At 39.8% G+C, this 17,593-nt stretch overlaps 1 protein-coding gene across 2 annotated transcripts in view; it reads right to left on the reverse strand.

The window, feature by feature from the left end:
* LOC128686394 (kinesin heavy chain) overlaps positions 1-14,485 on the reverse strand; it is a 609,520-nt gene extending 595,035 nt beyond the window's left edge. The window contains exon 1 of one of the 2 annotated variants that reach the window (XM_070085754.1): positions 13,705-14,485. In XM_070085754.1, the coding sequence (XP_069941855.1) occupies positions 13,705-13,866 (162 nt within the window). In that variant the 5' untranslated portion in view covers positions 13,867-14,485. The remainder of the gene's footprint in view (positions 1-13,704) is intronic. The other variant, XM_070085756.1, reaches the window with a different exon arrangement.
* Between the last annotated feature and the right edge of the window lie 3,108 nt (positions 14,486-17,593).

Here is a 17,593-nt window from a genome sequence, read left to right on the forward strand (position 1 = left end):
TAGTAGTAGTAGCAGCAGCAGCAGCAGTAGTAGTAGTAGTAGTAGTAGTAGTAGTAGTAGTAGTAGTAGTAGTAGTAGTAGTAGTAGAAGTAGTAGTAGTAGTAGAAGTAATAGTGGAGGCAGTATAACAACAAGAGAAAAGAGGAGCACTGAAGGAGAGCTAATAACCCTAATCAAAGTGGGACAAAAACTCCACAGGACAGAACATATCTAGGAAGACGAAAGGAAAGGCAAAGGAAATATAGGAAAGGAGAAGAGGCAAGGAGAGGAGATAAAGATCAGGTCAAGTCACAAGTGTTCTGAAGTTCGGAACATTTGGCACCGTAATGAGAAAGGAAGGCATCTACAGAGACAAAGCCACAACTAAGATTCATATTAGAAAACTTGTGTATAAAGGATGCTTCAACAAGACGGCGTCTGTGAAGGTTAGAAGGAGGAAAGACAATTTTGGCAGAGGAACAGTTAACAGGATGACTGTGATCTCTAACATTATTGGTGTCGGCAAGTTTAATACTTCCTTTCTGCTCTTTAAGTCTGTCAGAACGAGAGCGGCCAGTTTCTCCAAAGTATTATAAAGGACAAGTCAAGAGGAGCAGGAAAAGGAGTAGACTCCAGAAGCATCAATAGCAGGGGGACAGGTACGAACTAGATTACTACGAAGGGTGTTAGTTTCGCGAAAAGGAAATTTTTTTGTCTAGGGAACTGAGAAAGTTGTTAAGAATAGGGAGATTGGAAATATAGGTGGAGCAAAGGTCATGAGACTTCATAGAAGAGAGTTTGGGAGAGAAGAAAGTCCGTTTTGCACGGAGGGTTAGCCACCCAGGATAACGAAAGAAAATCAGTGCGCCATCGAGGACTGTCTGTCTTATTTCAATTGTGGTCCTCAGTCTTGTCCCCCAGGATGCCACCCACACCAGTTGACTAACACCCAAGTAGCTGCTTACTGCTAGGTGAACAGGAGCAGCAGGTGTAAGGTAACATGTCCAACGTTTCCACCCGTACCGGGGATTGAACCATGGACACTCAATGTGTGAGGCAAGAGCGTTGTTTTGGAAAACCTTGTATATTTTGTAAATAGTGTACACGGCGACTTGGTGAAGGGATAAGATAAAGTAAGTAACTCACACAAGTTATTAATGAATATAACTCGTTTATGGATATTGAGATACAAGCAGCGTAATGCCAGCCTTTAATGACCACTTTGTTCTGAGATTGTTTGTGCAGATCTGGCGCCTATTTGTACAGAAATGACACCTGTCTATACATATCTGAGGCCTGTTTCTACAGATCTGAGACCTCTCTGTGACTTAATGAAGGCCACTGTGGGCGAAAAGCTGCCAATAAAGGATCGCTTTATAACCCATTGTCTCTCCTTTTACAACGCTTTGCCATTTTCCATCATTTCTATCCGTCTACTTCACTCCATGATGAGTGAAAACTGCGACAATGACTGGACGATGCTCCTGCCACAGTCTGGTAATACAGCAGAATAACTGATGCTTTTGACATGCTGGCACGTAGTAGTTGTGAATAATGTTCCTTATTGTTGCATCAGTTCCTGCGTGGTTGTTGTGCAAGTGGTAACACCAGCAGAGAGACTTAGTAGGTTGGTGACACCTCTGACTTTGCGTACGCGCTACGTCAGTGTTAGGGTGAGGTCAGAGCTGCTTTGATTCAGTGATGGAGAGCTGTGTTGGGGTGTATTCAGTGATGGTGTGGGTTCAGAGATGTAGTTCACTGGTGGCGAGTTCAGTACTAGAGTGAGCTCATTTATTGAGAACTGTGTTGGAGTGAGCTTAGTATTCGAGCGAAATCAGTGTTGGAGTGAGCTCAGCGTTTAAAAAGGAGTTAAGTGATGGAGTGAACACAACACTAGAGTACGTCATGTGCTGGAGTGATTTAATTACCAGAGAAAGCTTAGTGCTGGAGTAAGTTCAGTATTGTTGAGACCAGAGTGTTGGAGGGAGTCCCAAATTTGAGTGAGCTCGATATTGGTGAGAGCAAAATATTGGAGTACCAGCTGGTGGAGGACCTGCCACATTCATCATCCGGTTCAGCATTACCAACTGCAACACATATGTGGAGTGAGGAAGGTGTGTGTGTGTGTGTGTGTGTGTGTGTGTGTGTGACACAGCACAAAGTCCCCTTTCACAAATCATTGTTACTGACACCTGCATAGCACACACACACACACACACACACACACACACACACACACACCAAAATACAAATAATATAGATATCAAGTGACAAAAAAACTATTAACAGTTCATTCAAGACACCATTTAATAACACATATACGAGAGAGATTTTAGCATTTCGAACAAAAAAAAGACTAGATATGATGTGACTGAGGAGTAGAAGAATATGTCCATCAGTTGTTCAATGACAGGACTGACGTGCATCATCACACTCGATGACAGGACTGACCTGCATCATCACACTCGATGACAGGACTGACGTGCATCATCACACTCGATGACAGGACTGACCTGCATCATCACACTCGATGACAGGACTGACCTGCATCATCACACTCGATGACAGGACTGACCTGCATCATCACACTCAAGGATCATCTCTTGTGGGAGAAGCCAGCACACCTGCCATATTAGATCCAATATATAATAACAACGATCACCTTCCTTTAGAACCAACGTATATCACAAGAGGCATCATGGGGGAGGAGAAGAAAACAACAGCGTCACTCTCGTCACTGTGTGAGTAAAATGGTCAGTATGTTAATAAAATGGTCATTATATGAGTAAAATCATTGCCATACAACCCACACAAAGTGGTCACACTACTTAACTCTTCTTACATCTCCCTTCCTATCTCCTCACACCCTTTATCACTCCTCTAACCCACCTATCCCACTCTTCTTCCTCCCTCCTTCCTGGTTCTCACCATCGCTCCACTGCCCTAACCAGTGGAAAGATAGCAATAGCAGACGGAGGATCGAGCCTCCAAGACATCTTGCACGGACTGACCCACATGGGTTTAACGCTTTCATATGAAAATAACAATAATAATAATAAATCAGAATAAGCAGGATCAACTAGTCAATAAAATTTAAGAAAGGAAATATGCTAATCTAGAATATTATTTCATAGATGATATAAACCTTGGTAACTGTTGCACACAAACTGGGTTAAAAAATTATTTAACCAAACATTAGAACATTACAAAACGTTTTGGTCTTGGAACCTTGATCACTTTTAATGCCAGTATATAGTCTGGAAGTGAGATGTGTGACATGTAGTGACCTGATGAAAATGCAAGTGAGGGATTTAGAGATGGCATTATGTCAGTCCATGTGTTGTGAGGTAGGTTGTTCTTAGTCTGGTTGAGTATTATGTATGACGGTGTTTCTGAAATTTTTATAGCTTCATGCCTCATAGTGTCGGTGATGGTGTTAGTGAGGCTTCTAGGCACCGTCAGTGTCTCAGGTTGTGTTCAGTGAGGACGAGCTCTGCCTCATTCCAACTCATAAAAGTGTCTCGTGGAGAACAGAGGTGTTCTTTAAGTCGTCCACGTTGCAGGCGCTCCGGTGTTTACTTAGGCGGACCGATAGATTTATACCTTTTTCCCCTACATTTTTCTAGGGACAGTGTCCACGGGGGATAGTGTAGACGCCCACAGTGGAAGTTAGAGGTGTGGGACTTCGCTTCTAAGTGAGGTCTTTGATGAAGGATATATTCATGGTGGAAAGATTGATATTGCTTCTAGCAAGCACCTGGTGGGTATTCCTGACATCACCACCACACGGTAGCATTTGGAGGAATGTTTCGTGGGGAATTTGTTTAAGATAGCTTTTGCCTTAAGCCTGCAGTCGTAGATGAAGAAAGATGAGGACTGAAGACGTGTGAAAGCTTATGTTATGTAGGTACTTTCTTCTTAAAGGAAACAAGGGCTGGAGATGCGAAGAGCTCTCAAGAAGTAAACAGTAAGGATACCTATTTTTGGAGCGAGTGGTATGATGTGGCTAGAAATGGAATGCAGTACCGACAAGTAGGTGAGTAACACATACGTGTTTCGCCTATACAGTAGGCTTCTTCAGTTAAATACAAAGGATAATTAAGAAGACAGCAGGAGCAATGACAAGGTAAAGACGTGATCAGACCATCAACCTTGAAGGACTGAACTGAGGCTGAGGGACTGACTATCTCAAAACTCCTTCAAGGTTGATGGACTCATCACATCATCTTAACCTCGTCACTACTACTGATGTCTTTATATTTGACTGAAGAAACCTTCTGTGTAGGCGAAATGTTTCAACAATAAAGATATCAAACAGAAGTGTATAAGATTATCGTTACTGGTAGGTTTTTTATATTTTAGTGAAACAATGGAAATAAAATATTACCAGCAACACATATAAACACAAGTTATTAATTTTTCAACATACATACATACATACATGCATACATGCATACATACATACATACATACATACATACATACATACATGCATACATACATGCATACATGCATACATACATACATACATACATACATACATACATACATACATACATACATACATACATACATGCATACATGCATACATACATACATACATACATACATACATACATACATACATGCATACATGCATACATACATACATACATACATACATACATACATACATACATACATACATACATACATACATACATACATATATACATATGACTCCACCCCTGCAACCACAAATAGGTGAGTACAAATAGGTGAGTACATACATACATACATACATACATACATACATACATACATACATACATACATACATACATACATACATACATACATACATTGCATACATACATATATATGAAACAGAAGACGAGAAAATTGCCAAGCAATAAGGAACAGTGTAAAGGCAGGTGCTGGAGGGCCATGACAAATAAAGTTTAGGACAAACACAGAAAGTGCTGCACCAACATATTTACTCAACAGAAATTCAGATAAGTCAGAAGTGAACACAGTAATATAAGAAAACTGCGTTGTTCACACTGTTCTCTGTGATCTTCAGAGACTTGTGCATGAACATTCCAGATCATCAGTGTCTGAGATACTCAGACCACTCAGTCTGGCACCAACAATCATTCCACGGACACACTAACTTATATCACATTTCTTCCTCATTCTGATGTTTGCTGCGAACAACAGGTGAATTTCTTGATCATGTCTGCATGCTTTTAGGCACTGAGCTGCTGCCACGTGATTGGCTGTTTAGATATTTGCATTAACTAGCAGGTGTACAAATGTAACTAATAAAGTAGCCAATGAATGCATATTACAGAGAAACTTAAAGTTGCATTCACAGTTATTGATTCCATTAACTAACTGGTCTATAACTTAAAGCTAAGGACGTATCTCCCGCCTTGTAAATAGTTATCATATTAATCACTTCCTATTTATCCTTTACAATATCCATTTTTAGTGATTTCTTGAAAGGATTAGCTAATCGTTTGCTAATTTCTCTTTTTACACATCCTTAGAACCCTTGAAAACAGCTCGTCAGGGTTCAGTGACTTGCTTGGTTTCAGTTTCTCAAGTTGTTTGAGGACTAAGTCACTAGTGACTTACATTATAATTTATTCTCAGCCTGACCTGTGTAATTATTAAACTCCAGGATTTCATTTCTGTCTGCTTATGAAAAAAAACCGGATAGGAAATATGAATTAAAAATACTACACATGTTTTTGAACTTAACGCTAAGCTGGCCTGAGGTATCTCTTCCTTAATCTTATTCTTATATACCCGAAAGAAATCTTTCGGGTTGGTCTTTGATTCCCTTACAACATAAATTTGATATTCTCTTTTAGCTTTGCTTATTCTTTATTTAATGTTTCATAAATTGATTATATTGATCAATAAAGTGACCTTTTCGCCTGTAAATGACTCTCTTTTTCACTCACGAGATGTTTTAATATATTGTTCACCATCTATTCAAATTTTATCTAAATTCTCTATTAGGAATACATGTAGCTTTGGGGTTTGTCCAAAGCCTTGGAAAAAGTCACTAAAGTCATATTCACATCTATCACCATTGTCTATCCAGCTACCCACATCACAATCCCTAGTCATGTTATCTGAGTCTTCACTACCCAGGTAATCCCTTAGATCCATATAATGTGCAGCACAAACATTAGGGACCTTATCTTTGTTATCGTTAGTAAGATAATTCCATGGAGGATTGAAACTCAGTGATTTGTGATCACTTTCTCTTAACTCTCGTTAACCTTATCATCATTTATCAGAGCTTCCTTGTTTGTCAGGACAAAGTCAAGAAAGTTATTTCCTCTAGTTCGCTCTAACACAAACTTTTAAAACCCATTCCGGGATAATTTCTAGAAAGTCGCTAGATTCTAAATTTCCTGTCAAATTGCTCCAGTAAATTTAACTAAAGATAAAATCTCTCATTTTCTTATCTATAGATGCATTAGCAACGGAATTTCAATATCCCCGCAGCACTTTTCTAACTAGTAACTTAAACTAATTGTCCTAGACATTCACTCACTGCCCATTCCTCTTCTAGATAATATGCTACATATGACTGGAATTCCTTCCAGTGACCTTGTACTTAGCCACCAACTCTACTGTCCTACATTTTCCAACATCTTTGCTTCCGGCACCGAGGTAGATAAAGGGGCTAAGCCAATTACATGACGTTATTAGCCTGGTAAGCACATTATCCACACCTGGTGCAGGGTAACGCACACTCTGCTATAGAATGCTCGATCCATATTACTTAATTTGAGAGAGTCTGACTAACAAGTATTTCCTTTTTCATCACTTAGCATGTTTGTGTCACCATCACTTAGCATGTTTGTGTCACCATCACTTAGCATGTTTATGTCACCATCACTTACCATGTATATCACCATCGCTTACCATGTGTCACTATCACTTAGCATGTATATCACCATCACTTAGCATATGTGTCAACACTTACTGAAGCATATTCTTCCTACTGATCTCTTTGTCAGCGAGGCTACACTTGTCCTGAAAAACAACAAAGCAATTCCCGCTCTTCAACTCACCTTCAACTTTTTTTTTTAAATTCCATGCTTGTCCTACTTCTGGAAACCACTTTCCATTTGTTACATAAAGCCACTTCGCATTTCATGTTACACTTGTCATCCTTTTTAACCAAATGCGATTCTCATTCTCCTCCGTAGGAACTAAAACCTCATCCTTGACAGCTATAACCAAAGTCACATTCTTGAGAACTAGAAAAGCATCCATTGCAACTCTGCTTCTAAATCTCTGCAAAGCTCTGAAAGCTTATTTCACAAGCCATTGTTGGCAAAGATTTCACTCAAGTTGAGAGTATCACACAGGTCTGGACAGGTCCATACAACTTTTCTTGACCACTGACCTATTTAGACGATGTAACCTTATATATATATATATATATATATATATATATATATATATATATATATATATATATATATATATATATATATATATATATATATATATATATATATATATATATATATATATATATATATATATATATATATATATATATATATATATATATATATATATATATATATATATATATATATTTTTCAACAAGTCGGCCGTCTCCCACCGAGGCAGGGTGACCCAAAAAAAAGAAAGAAAATCCCCAAAAAGAAAATACTTTCATCATCATTCAACACTTTCACCACACTCACACATTATCACTGCTTTTGCAGAGGTGCTCAGAATACAACAGTTTAGAAGCATATACGTATAGAGATACACAACATATCCCTCCAAACTGCCAATATCCCAAACCCCTCCTTTAAAGTGCAGGCATTGTACTTCCCATTTCCAGGACTCAAGTCCGACTATATGAAAATAACCGGTTTCCCTGAATCCCTTCACTAAATATTACCCTGCTCACACTCCAACAGATCGTCAGGTCCCAAGTATCATTCGTCTCCATTCACTCCTATCTAACACGCTCATGCATGCTTGCTGGAAGTCCAAGCCCCTAACCCACAAAACCTCCTTTACCCCCTCTTTCCAACCCTTTCGAGGACGACCCCTACCCCTCTTTCCTTCCCCTATAGATTTATATGCTTTCCATGTCATTCTACTTTGATCCATTCTCTCTAAATGACCAAACCACCTCAACAACCCCTCTTCTGCCCTCTGACTAATGCTTTTATTAACTCCACACCTTCTCCTAATTTCCACACTCCTAATTTTCTGCATAATATTTACACCACACATTGCCCTTAGACAGGACATCTCCACTGCCTCCAACCGTCTCCTCGCTGCTGCATTTACCACCCAAGCTTCACATCCATATAAGAGTGTTGGTACTACTATACTTTCATACATTCCCTTCTTTGCCTCCATAGATAACGTTTTTTTGACTCCACATATACCTCAACGCACCACTCACCTTTTTTCCCTCATCAATTCTATGATTAACCTCATCCTTCATAAATCCATCCGCCGACACGTCAACTCCCAAGTATCTGAAAACATTCACTTCTTCCATACTCCTCCTCCCCAATTTGATATCCAATTTTTCTTTATCTAAATCATTTGATACCCTCATCACCTTACTCTTTTCTATGTTCACTTTCAACTTTCTACCTTTACACACATTCTCAAACTCATCCACTAACCTTTGTAATTTTTCTTTAGAATCTCCCATAAGCACAGTATCATCAGCAAAAAGTAACTGTGTCAATTCCCATTTTGAATTTGATTCCCCATAATTTAATCCATAATTTAATATATATATATATATATATATATATATATATATATATATATATATATATATATATATATATATATATATATATATATATATATATATATATATATTATATATATATATATATATATATATATATATATATATATATATATATATATATATATATATATATATATATATATATATATATATATATATATATATATATATATATATATATATATATATATATATATATATATATATATATATATATATATCCTAGGTAGTAGGCTGGTAGACAGCAACCGCCCAGGGAGGTACTACCGTCCTGCCAAGTGAGTGTACAACGAAAACCTGTAATTGTTTTACATGATGGTAGGATTGTTGGTGTCTTTTGTCTGTCTCATAAACATCCAAGATTTCAGGTATGTCTTGCTACTTCTACTTACACTTAGGTCACACTACATATACATGTACAAGCATATATATACACACCTCTCTGGGTATTCTTCTATTTTCTTTCTAGTTCTTGTTCTTGTTTATTTCCTCTTATCTCCACGGGGAAGTGGAACAGAATTCTTCCTCCGTAAGCCATGCGTGTTGTAAGAGGCGACTAAAATGCCGGGAGCAAGGGGCTAGTAACCCCTTCTCCCGTATAAATTACTAAATTTAAAAAAGAGAATCTTTCGTTTTTCTTTTTGGGCCACCCTGCCTTGGTGGGATACGGCAGGTGTTTAAAGATTTTACATTATATATATATACATATATACATATATATATATATATATATATACATATAATATATATATATATATATATATATATATATATATATATATATATATATATATATATATATATATATATATATATATATATATATATATATATATATATATATATATATATATATATATATAATCGTCTGATGTTATTTGGTAAATTAACCAGCAGAAATTCAACTTTATTACTACTCTCTCACATTTATCATTTGTTGTCTCAATTTCTATTAAAATTATCTTTGTTTACGCCCACAATTTAAAAAAAATCACACCTCACGACTACTAAGTTTAAAAACTTTAATTTTTCCATTTTAAACATTTGTTTACTGCATATTTTTTCTCTCCCATTCTAATCTTAACATATTTATACACACCGTTGGAATGAAATGTTTGAAGCTCTCGCAGGTAACGAACCCTCACTGGAATGCTTGACGAATGTTCATTGTCCTGCTGAAGTCTCCCAGCTCAAGCTGACAGATTGCAACATTGTCCTGCTGAAGTCTCCCAGCTCAAGCTGACAGATTGCCCCATCCTGCGTGATGGCTTATGACAGAGAAACACAGTAAGCTTTTGTTCCCACTGTGTAACTGTCATATAGAGAATGGCAACAGCTCACTGCTGATGTATACAATTATTCTTTAAATAAGAAAATGAAGCTCCGGTCCTCCTAAAAGGTCTTATCTCACAGTGAAAATAACAAAAGCTCACAAGCTTACTCAAGGCCAACTAATCTCAGCTGCCAAAAGTGCCTCAACTTTATTCACTATTTATAATTATTCACTATTTTTATCTTGCCTATTGTAAGAACAAAATTGTGATTACCTTTGACAGATCCTGATGATAATGTTTCACCTAAACCTTGATAATAAATATATATTAGAAGAAAAAGAAAAACCTTTAGTTTAGACACAACACTACAAGAGAGGTTGAGTTGGCGTTAATGCATAAAGCATTCACAAGCATTCCAACAAAGTGAAGCCTAATCAAAATTTTGTTGGAAGGCTTTTGGATCGTCCAGTCTTCTGTTTATTCACAGTCATCTGCTGCAACTTTTCTTAGCTTTATGGACCATGTGGTTTTGAGAATAGATATTCCGTGAAAACTTCTCAGGATGTGGGATGAGACAGATGGATCGCAGTTGGTGCCGCTAATATAAACTTGCAATTGAAATGCTGTTTGCAAAAATCATCCAGTTGTAATAACGGTGGGTGAGTGGTAACGTTGGACCTACAACATGTGAAGACAGACAAACAGACAGACAGACAGACAGACAGACACACACACACACACACACACACACACACACACACACACACACACACACACACACACACACACACACACACACACATACACACACACACACACACACACACACACACACACACACACACACACACACACACACACACACACACATACACACACACACACACACACACACACACACACACACACACACACACACACACACACACACACACACACACACACACACACACACACACACACACACACACACACACACACACACACACACACACACACACACACACACATATATATATATATATATATATATATATATATATATATATATATATATATATGTATATGTACATGTATATGTATATATAAATGTATATGTTAGACCCCCTGGAAAGTGCTGTTTCCTCAGTATTTTACAGGAGAAGACGTGTAACTGGACGACGAGAGACTCTACAGTGTAGTGTTGTTCTCTGCACCTGTCACCTTGACGCACCTCATTGCCAGAGGAAGAAATGTCCCTGTGTACAAATACTGCTCTGTCTTCCTACACCGCCAGGTGTATCAGACATCCAGTAAGCCAAACTCACCTCCACCACTCCCTCCAACCCACCTCCACCACTCCAATCCATACTACCTCCACCACTTTTCCAAACCACCTCCACAACCCCAAACTACCCCCACCGCTCCTACTAACCCCCTTTTTCCTCTAACCCCCTTCCAGAACACCTGCTCACTTCCCTAAGTCCCCCAATCCACCTCCACCATTCCTCCAGTACGCCTACACTAACTCCTCCGACTCACATTCACCACACTCTCCGCCCCACCTCCACCACTCCTCCAATCCACCTCCAGGATTCTCCCTAACCTATGTTTCCTTCCAACCCACCTCTGCCACCCCTGCAGTCCACCTTCCACCACACCTGCAGCCCACCTTCCACCACACCTACAGCCCACCAGCACCACTTCCTGACTCAGTCCTGGCACAGCCGCTCCAGTGAGCGGAGGTAAACAAGAGAATGAGGGTCAGTGTACTCTACAGCAACTCCCACAAGCTTCCACACATCACTGTCATATGACGAGCCAGGCTGGATGGCAGTCTGGCAGCAGCCCCTACCACCACCTGGATAATGTGATTTAATGGTTAAAGGTCGTAACACTGACAGATGTGTGGTCAGGATAAAATCTTGTTCGGCATGCTTGTGTGTTTCTCCACTCTGAGATTTAGCTCGAAGCGCCTTTTGGCTGTACATCACTGTACATACACCGAGTGGTGTGTATCTTAGAGCATATACACTGTGAAGCATGTATCTCTCAGCTCATATACACCTCGAGGTATCTGTCTCAAAGTGTATATACACCGCCAGGTGTGTATCTAACAGCACATTGAGCAAGAGGTATCTCTCACTGCATATACACTGAGAGGTGTGTATCTCTGTATGATTTATACTGCATATACATCGAGAGGTATGTGTTTGTAAAGTAAAAGGACACAAGTGCAACTAATGTGACATTTTATTGTGGCAACATTTCGCTCTCCAGGAGCTTTGTCAAGCCGTTACGACGGCTCCTGGAGAGCGAAACGTTGCCACAGTGAAATGTCACATTAGTTGCACTTGTGTCCTTTTACTTTACATATTCTCGGTAATTCTACCAACTTTATTACAGGTATGTGTTTCTCAGTTTATATACGCCGAGGTGTGTATTTCTATGTATATACACCGAGATGTGTATACCTCAGTATGTATATCTCAGTGTATATACAACGAAAGTTGTATATACAATGAGAGTTATCTCTCAGTACATATATACACAATCATTTAGTCAACGGTATAGGCTTTAAACGTAGCAAAGTAAATAGTCTGACACAACACTAGTGAGCTCTTTACAACCTGCTCACCTGTACCTGGTATCAGCTTACTGAACAAATGTGAAGAAGAAAATCAATAAGGTTTGTAGACTTTGCTTCATTTGGTGACCAGAATGTTGACAAACATTTTAACTTTGTTAAAGGACAGTTAGTCCTGTTAGATTTACAATAAATTCTCTGGACAGCGATTTATAAGCGGTAGTAAAAAAAATATTCTAAATTGGGACACCATTCACAGTGAGACGTGTTTGATGATGTAAACACGGGCGGTGGAGGCGAGAGTCAGCTGTTTCCTGCAGAATTCCTCACCGGAACACTCCACGTCCTCTGTATCCTCCCCACTCACTGCGTCCTTGGAAAGGTCAGCCGCTAATATTTCTCAATACATACTGGATAGTTTCGCCCAATAAATGCAATGCAATTAACGCACCTGCTGTGGCTTAAATATTCTGTCACGCGATCTTATATAAATTCAGTACAGCGGGGTGGTCGCAGCCATGAGCGTGCGTCCTTCCTGGGCTGTCGTCTGCCTGAGACAAGTGAGTCACAGGGAAAACTTGCAATTTCTATGATAATTGCACCAACTTTGCTGGTGCCGGTATTGCATCAGAAGAACTGTTCTCTTCGAAGAAGCTTATAATGCAAGGCAAATTTTTATAATTAGTGAAAATAAGAGGTGGGTGGAGTAGCAGGGAAGGAGCGCGTGTGATGGCAGACGCAGCAGGGTGTTTACCTGGTAGTGTTTGTGTAGTCTAGTCATCCGGCGGTCACGTCACTCCTGCTACCTGACTAGTGCCGCGTTACTGCTGCTGCTCCAGTACCGTATACACCCAGACTGTGATGTCCCAAGGAAACTCCCCATAAACAAACTAAGAAACAGTGAAGACCACTCGTCTTTTACTTCCCATGGCACATGAGAGTCAAGATTTCATAGTGACACAAGATCATTTCAGACGAGTGCGTGCCTTTGGCTCCAGCTTATAAGATCAAACTAACACTGGAACTAATTCGTGAGATTATCAGTTGCAACAGACTTATTAAAACTTGATACTTACCCCAACTGAGACCATCTGGTCTTCCTGTCCACGGGAGGATGGAAAGGTGCAAACGAATTTGCTACCTGCAGCCTCCTCGGACTTGTTGAGGGGCCGAATGCGGCAGATGACGCGGATGCTGTCATCGACCTGCTCACGAGGCTTTTCCTCTTCTCCTCCCATCCTGAAGCTGCTGTGGTACTCCTACACAAGCCGACTAAGTCCGACACTACACGTGGGCACTATAGGCCGATGCGGCGAAGAGGGAAAGCGTTTTAGCACAAGTATATCCTAGTCAGATGTGAGCTGGAATGGCTGTGAGGGCCAGGTGTGCGAGGACGCAGGGAACACGTCAGTGAGCGTGGTAGCGTGGTGCCGGTGCTCGCTCACGAGCCGGCATGATGACTGAGTCGTCGCTACCACCGCCGCACCGCCGCCTGCTGGAGCCACCCGGGGGAATCGATTCGCCACCCGCGTCACCACCACCACGCCCACCACTGCCACTGCACCCTCCTCGTCCTGCACCACGATGTCTCTACCACTTTTACACGAGACTACTGCACGTAATCCAGTAGGTCTTTACTGTAGGTAAGATGTGTGGAACCTCAGGATGGATTGGACACAGGTACTGGAGGTTGAAGTTATGTGTTGCAGCTGGCGGCGTGATGCACTACTGGCGCCCGTGGCTGGCGACGACCCCGCCCCCGCGCTGCCAGATGCACTCTTCCAGACCTTTCCAGCACCAATTTTTACCTAAATAATTTGTTTAAAAGTACAATTAACATTATCGAAAGTTCTAAAAATCATTCAGGGACTAACGTAAAATGCAAATGATACTCGCTTAGTTAACATTCCATCAGTGCTCTTGCCTGCGTTCCAAATGACTAGACTCGAAAAAATCGAACACCTATTGTTATTCAATTAAAAATGGAACTACTTAGTATTTATTCACTGGAAGTTGGTCGGTATTTTCTACAAGAAAACTACTGCACCTGTTAGTGAAAGCCAACGTGACCTGAGGGAACCCAGGCAGGAAACCAGCTATTATGTGTATAGGGAGTGCTGCAGCAGTTCCCGTGTCCCAGACCAGGCCAGGACCTACACACAGCTAGTCTATGACATATATTACTTGGGAAATCAGTTATACTATTTGTTTGTCTGATAACGGCACTGAAAATATGTGCTGGAAGTTTCTGCAACTCTCTCTTGCCGAATGAAACAAAGAGTGTTCCTCGTGGCCGTGATGCTGGTGTGTATATTACTTAGTGTGGCAAGTGTGTGTGTGTGTGTGTGTGTGTGTGTGTGTTACTGCTCAGTGTAGCATACTCCGTGCAGGAGTGTGTGTGTGTTTGTGGGGGAGGGTGTCTGTAGAACAGTAATGTACGTGCATGAATGCCCACTTTCCACTACTGAGCACCTAGCTAACTTCACGTTGCTGTCGGTATCGGAAAGTCCGGTACCCGGTAATTGAGTCCCCAAGGTGACTTTGTGTACAGATCAGGTAATGAAATTATCAGCATTGGCCTATTTGATATAAAAAATTTAAAGTATAAACATTTCTTACAAAACCAATAGTATCCAGATAATTTTGGCCAAGCCTGAAGCAACATACATACTAGTACAATAATCTTCACTCACCACAGCAACCACATACATAGGCTAATCCTATATTCAATTTCTTGCACCCCTCAAGGGAGGTTCCTTGACGCTGGTGAGGGGCTCTTGATATAGGGAATTGGATCTGCGCTCCAGTTCCCTGAATTGAACCTGAATACCTTCCACATGATTTTAATAATAATCAATATCTTGCAAGGATGAAAGTGTATAAGTCAGCACAGCGGGAACATTGCTCTGGTTGGCTTCTTTATTAAGTTTAAAACCAGTCGACTACACCACCTGCAGGATACCTGAAGACGACTTTTGGAGTCAAGACCCCAGCAGCTGGTCCCAGACCACATGTTAGTCTGAGCAGCCAAACTACTGGTACTAGCCACACAGTTCAATATACACTACAGTTTACTGACTTAAGGGACTTACTAAGTTTATTTCTAAAGACAGCTATCAGAATATTGGCACATCTATCACCTTATGCACTAAGGAAGGCTGCACCACTATTTTTCACTGGAAGTATTTTGCTTTCACAGGGATTATTTTTTTTATTAATTCATGTTAAGCGCTAAACTCATACGAGTCATTCAGCGCAAGACGTGGTATAGGCTTGATCCTCCGTCTGCTGAGTGCCAGACACATGTGCTTCCTATTTGTACTCACCTAGATGTCATAGGGAGTGATTTCGGTGTGTAGATTTGGGACCAATCCCTCTAGACATTTTCAGGTGTAAATTATGACCTCAAGAATTCCCACTTATTTAGGTGCTCGACTGAATTGGTAAAGGCCGTAGAAGTTCTCTCTACATACTTGAGCTCTTTTATAAGGCAATTTTCTTGTCTTAAAAAAAAAAAGGCTGTTATTGGACAACAACATTCCAGTCTAGAAAGAACACCCGACAAAAGAATACCATCAGTGGCTTGTTTTCTCTTGTTTCAAAGGTTTTAGTTATACATCCTATCATTTTCCTTTTGGTGGGATAGAAACATTGCTTGGTTCTTGTGCCTGAGATCGTCTGCCATCACCACTCCTCAGGGCCGGGGTTATGGAGTGGCAACATCACCAATCGTCGAGCCGCCTCACGTATGAAGAACCGTCACAAACACAGTGCACGACACTACCGGGACATTTTAATAACAATAAGAGTAATCCTAAATATAATAATAATAATAATAATAATAATAATAATAATAATAAGAAGAAGAAGAAGAAGAAGAAGAAGAAGAAGAAGATAATAATAATAATAATAATAATAATAATAATAATAATAATAATAATAATAATAATAATAATAATAATAAGAAGAAGAAGAAGAAGAAGAAGAAGAAGATGATAATAATAATAATAATAATAATAATAATAATAATAATAATAGTAATAATAATAATAATTCCTAGAGTGGAAGCCCACAAATTATTTGACCAGGAGGCTGCACATGAATTAATTCGAGGCTGCACGCCTAAACCCTCACAATAATCTATCGCTCAGCTGTGAGATTTGAGTAAATTTTACAACCCGTTCTAATTTTTATTTCCGCATTTTTCACATGGCGGAGAAAATTAAATTTGTCCTCATTGTACATAATATGATTACCACTCTCAAAAAAATTCTAGTATACTCTGCGATGGATGATGCGGCACTGTGATTTGTCTCCAAGTGAAATATCGTTGTTAGGTAAGACACATATGCAACAGTTAGACAACTTTATTCCGAGACGTTTCGCCTACACAGTAGACTTCTTCAGTCGAATACAGAAAGTAGGCAGGAACAGTAGAGATGTGAAGTTGTCTAACTGTTGCATATGTGTCTTACCTAACAACCTGTCGGTATTGTATACCATTTTGATGAAATATCGTTCCTCTAGACGCTGTATGACCCCTTCGTGTTTAGCGCTGCCACTTGAAGGAAACAGTATGCATTTCGGTCGCTGCGCAATCCGAGAGAGAGTTATACCCATTAATGTACCATCCCGGCATCATGTACCTAATAGGAATAGTACAGAGAGCGGCATAAGTTTTCATTGCAGTCTACAATCTTAAAGAGGATCGCTTGAGGCATACATAAGTTACATAGAGATTCAATTCCGATTAATTCAACACAAAATGGCAGACTAGGACATACACAGCCTCAAATGAATTCAAATCCTTCCTGAGGAAACACCAAGTTTGAAGCCAAACTAAAAAGGCTTTCTCTAGTTATCTCAGAGAAACCAGTGACCTAGAGCACACCAGCGCATTAATCTTGATGTCGCTCGGAAGTGTTGAAACTATTCGGAGGGTTAGTTTTGCAATTTTTTCCTCCC

Source organism: Cherax quadricarinatus, chromosome 17 (genome assembly GCF_038502225.1).
Source record: "Cherax quadricarinatus isolate ZL_2023a chromosome 17, ASM3850222v1, whole genome shotgun sequence".
NCBI lineage: Eukaryota > Metazoa > Arthropoda > Malacostraca > Decapoda > Parastacidae > Cherax > Cherax quadricarinatus.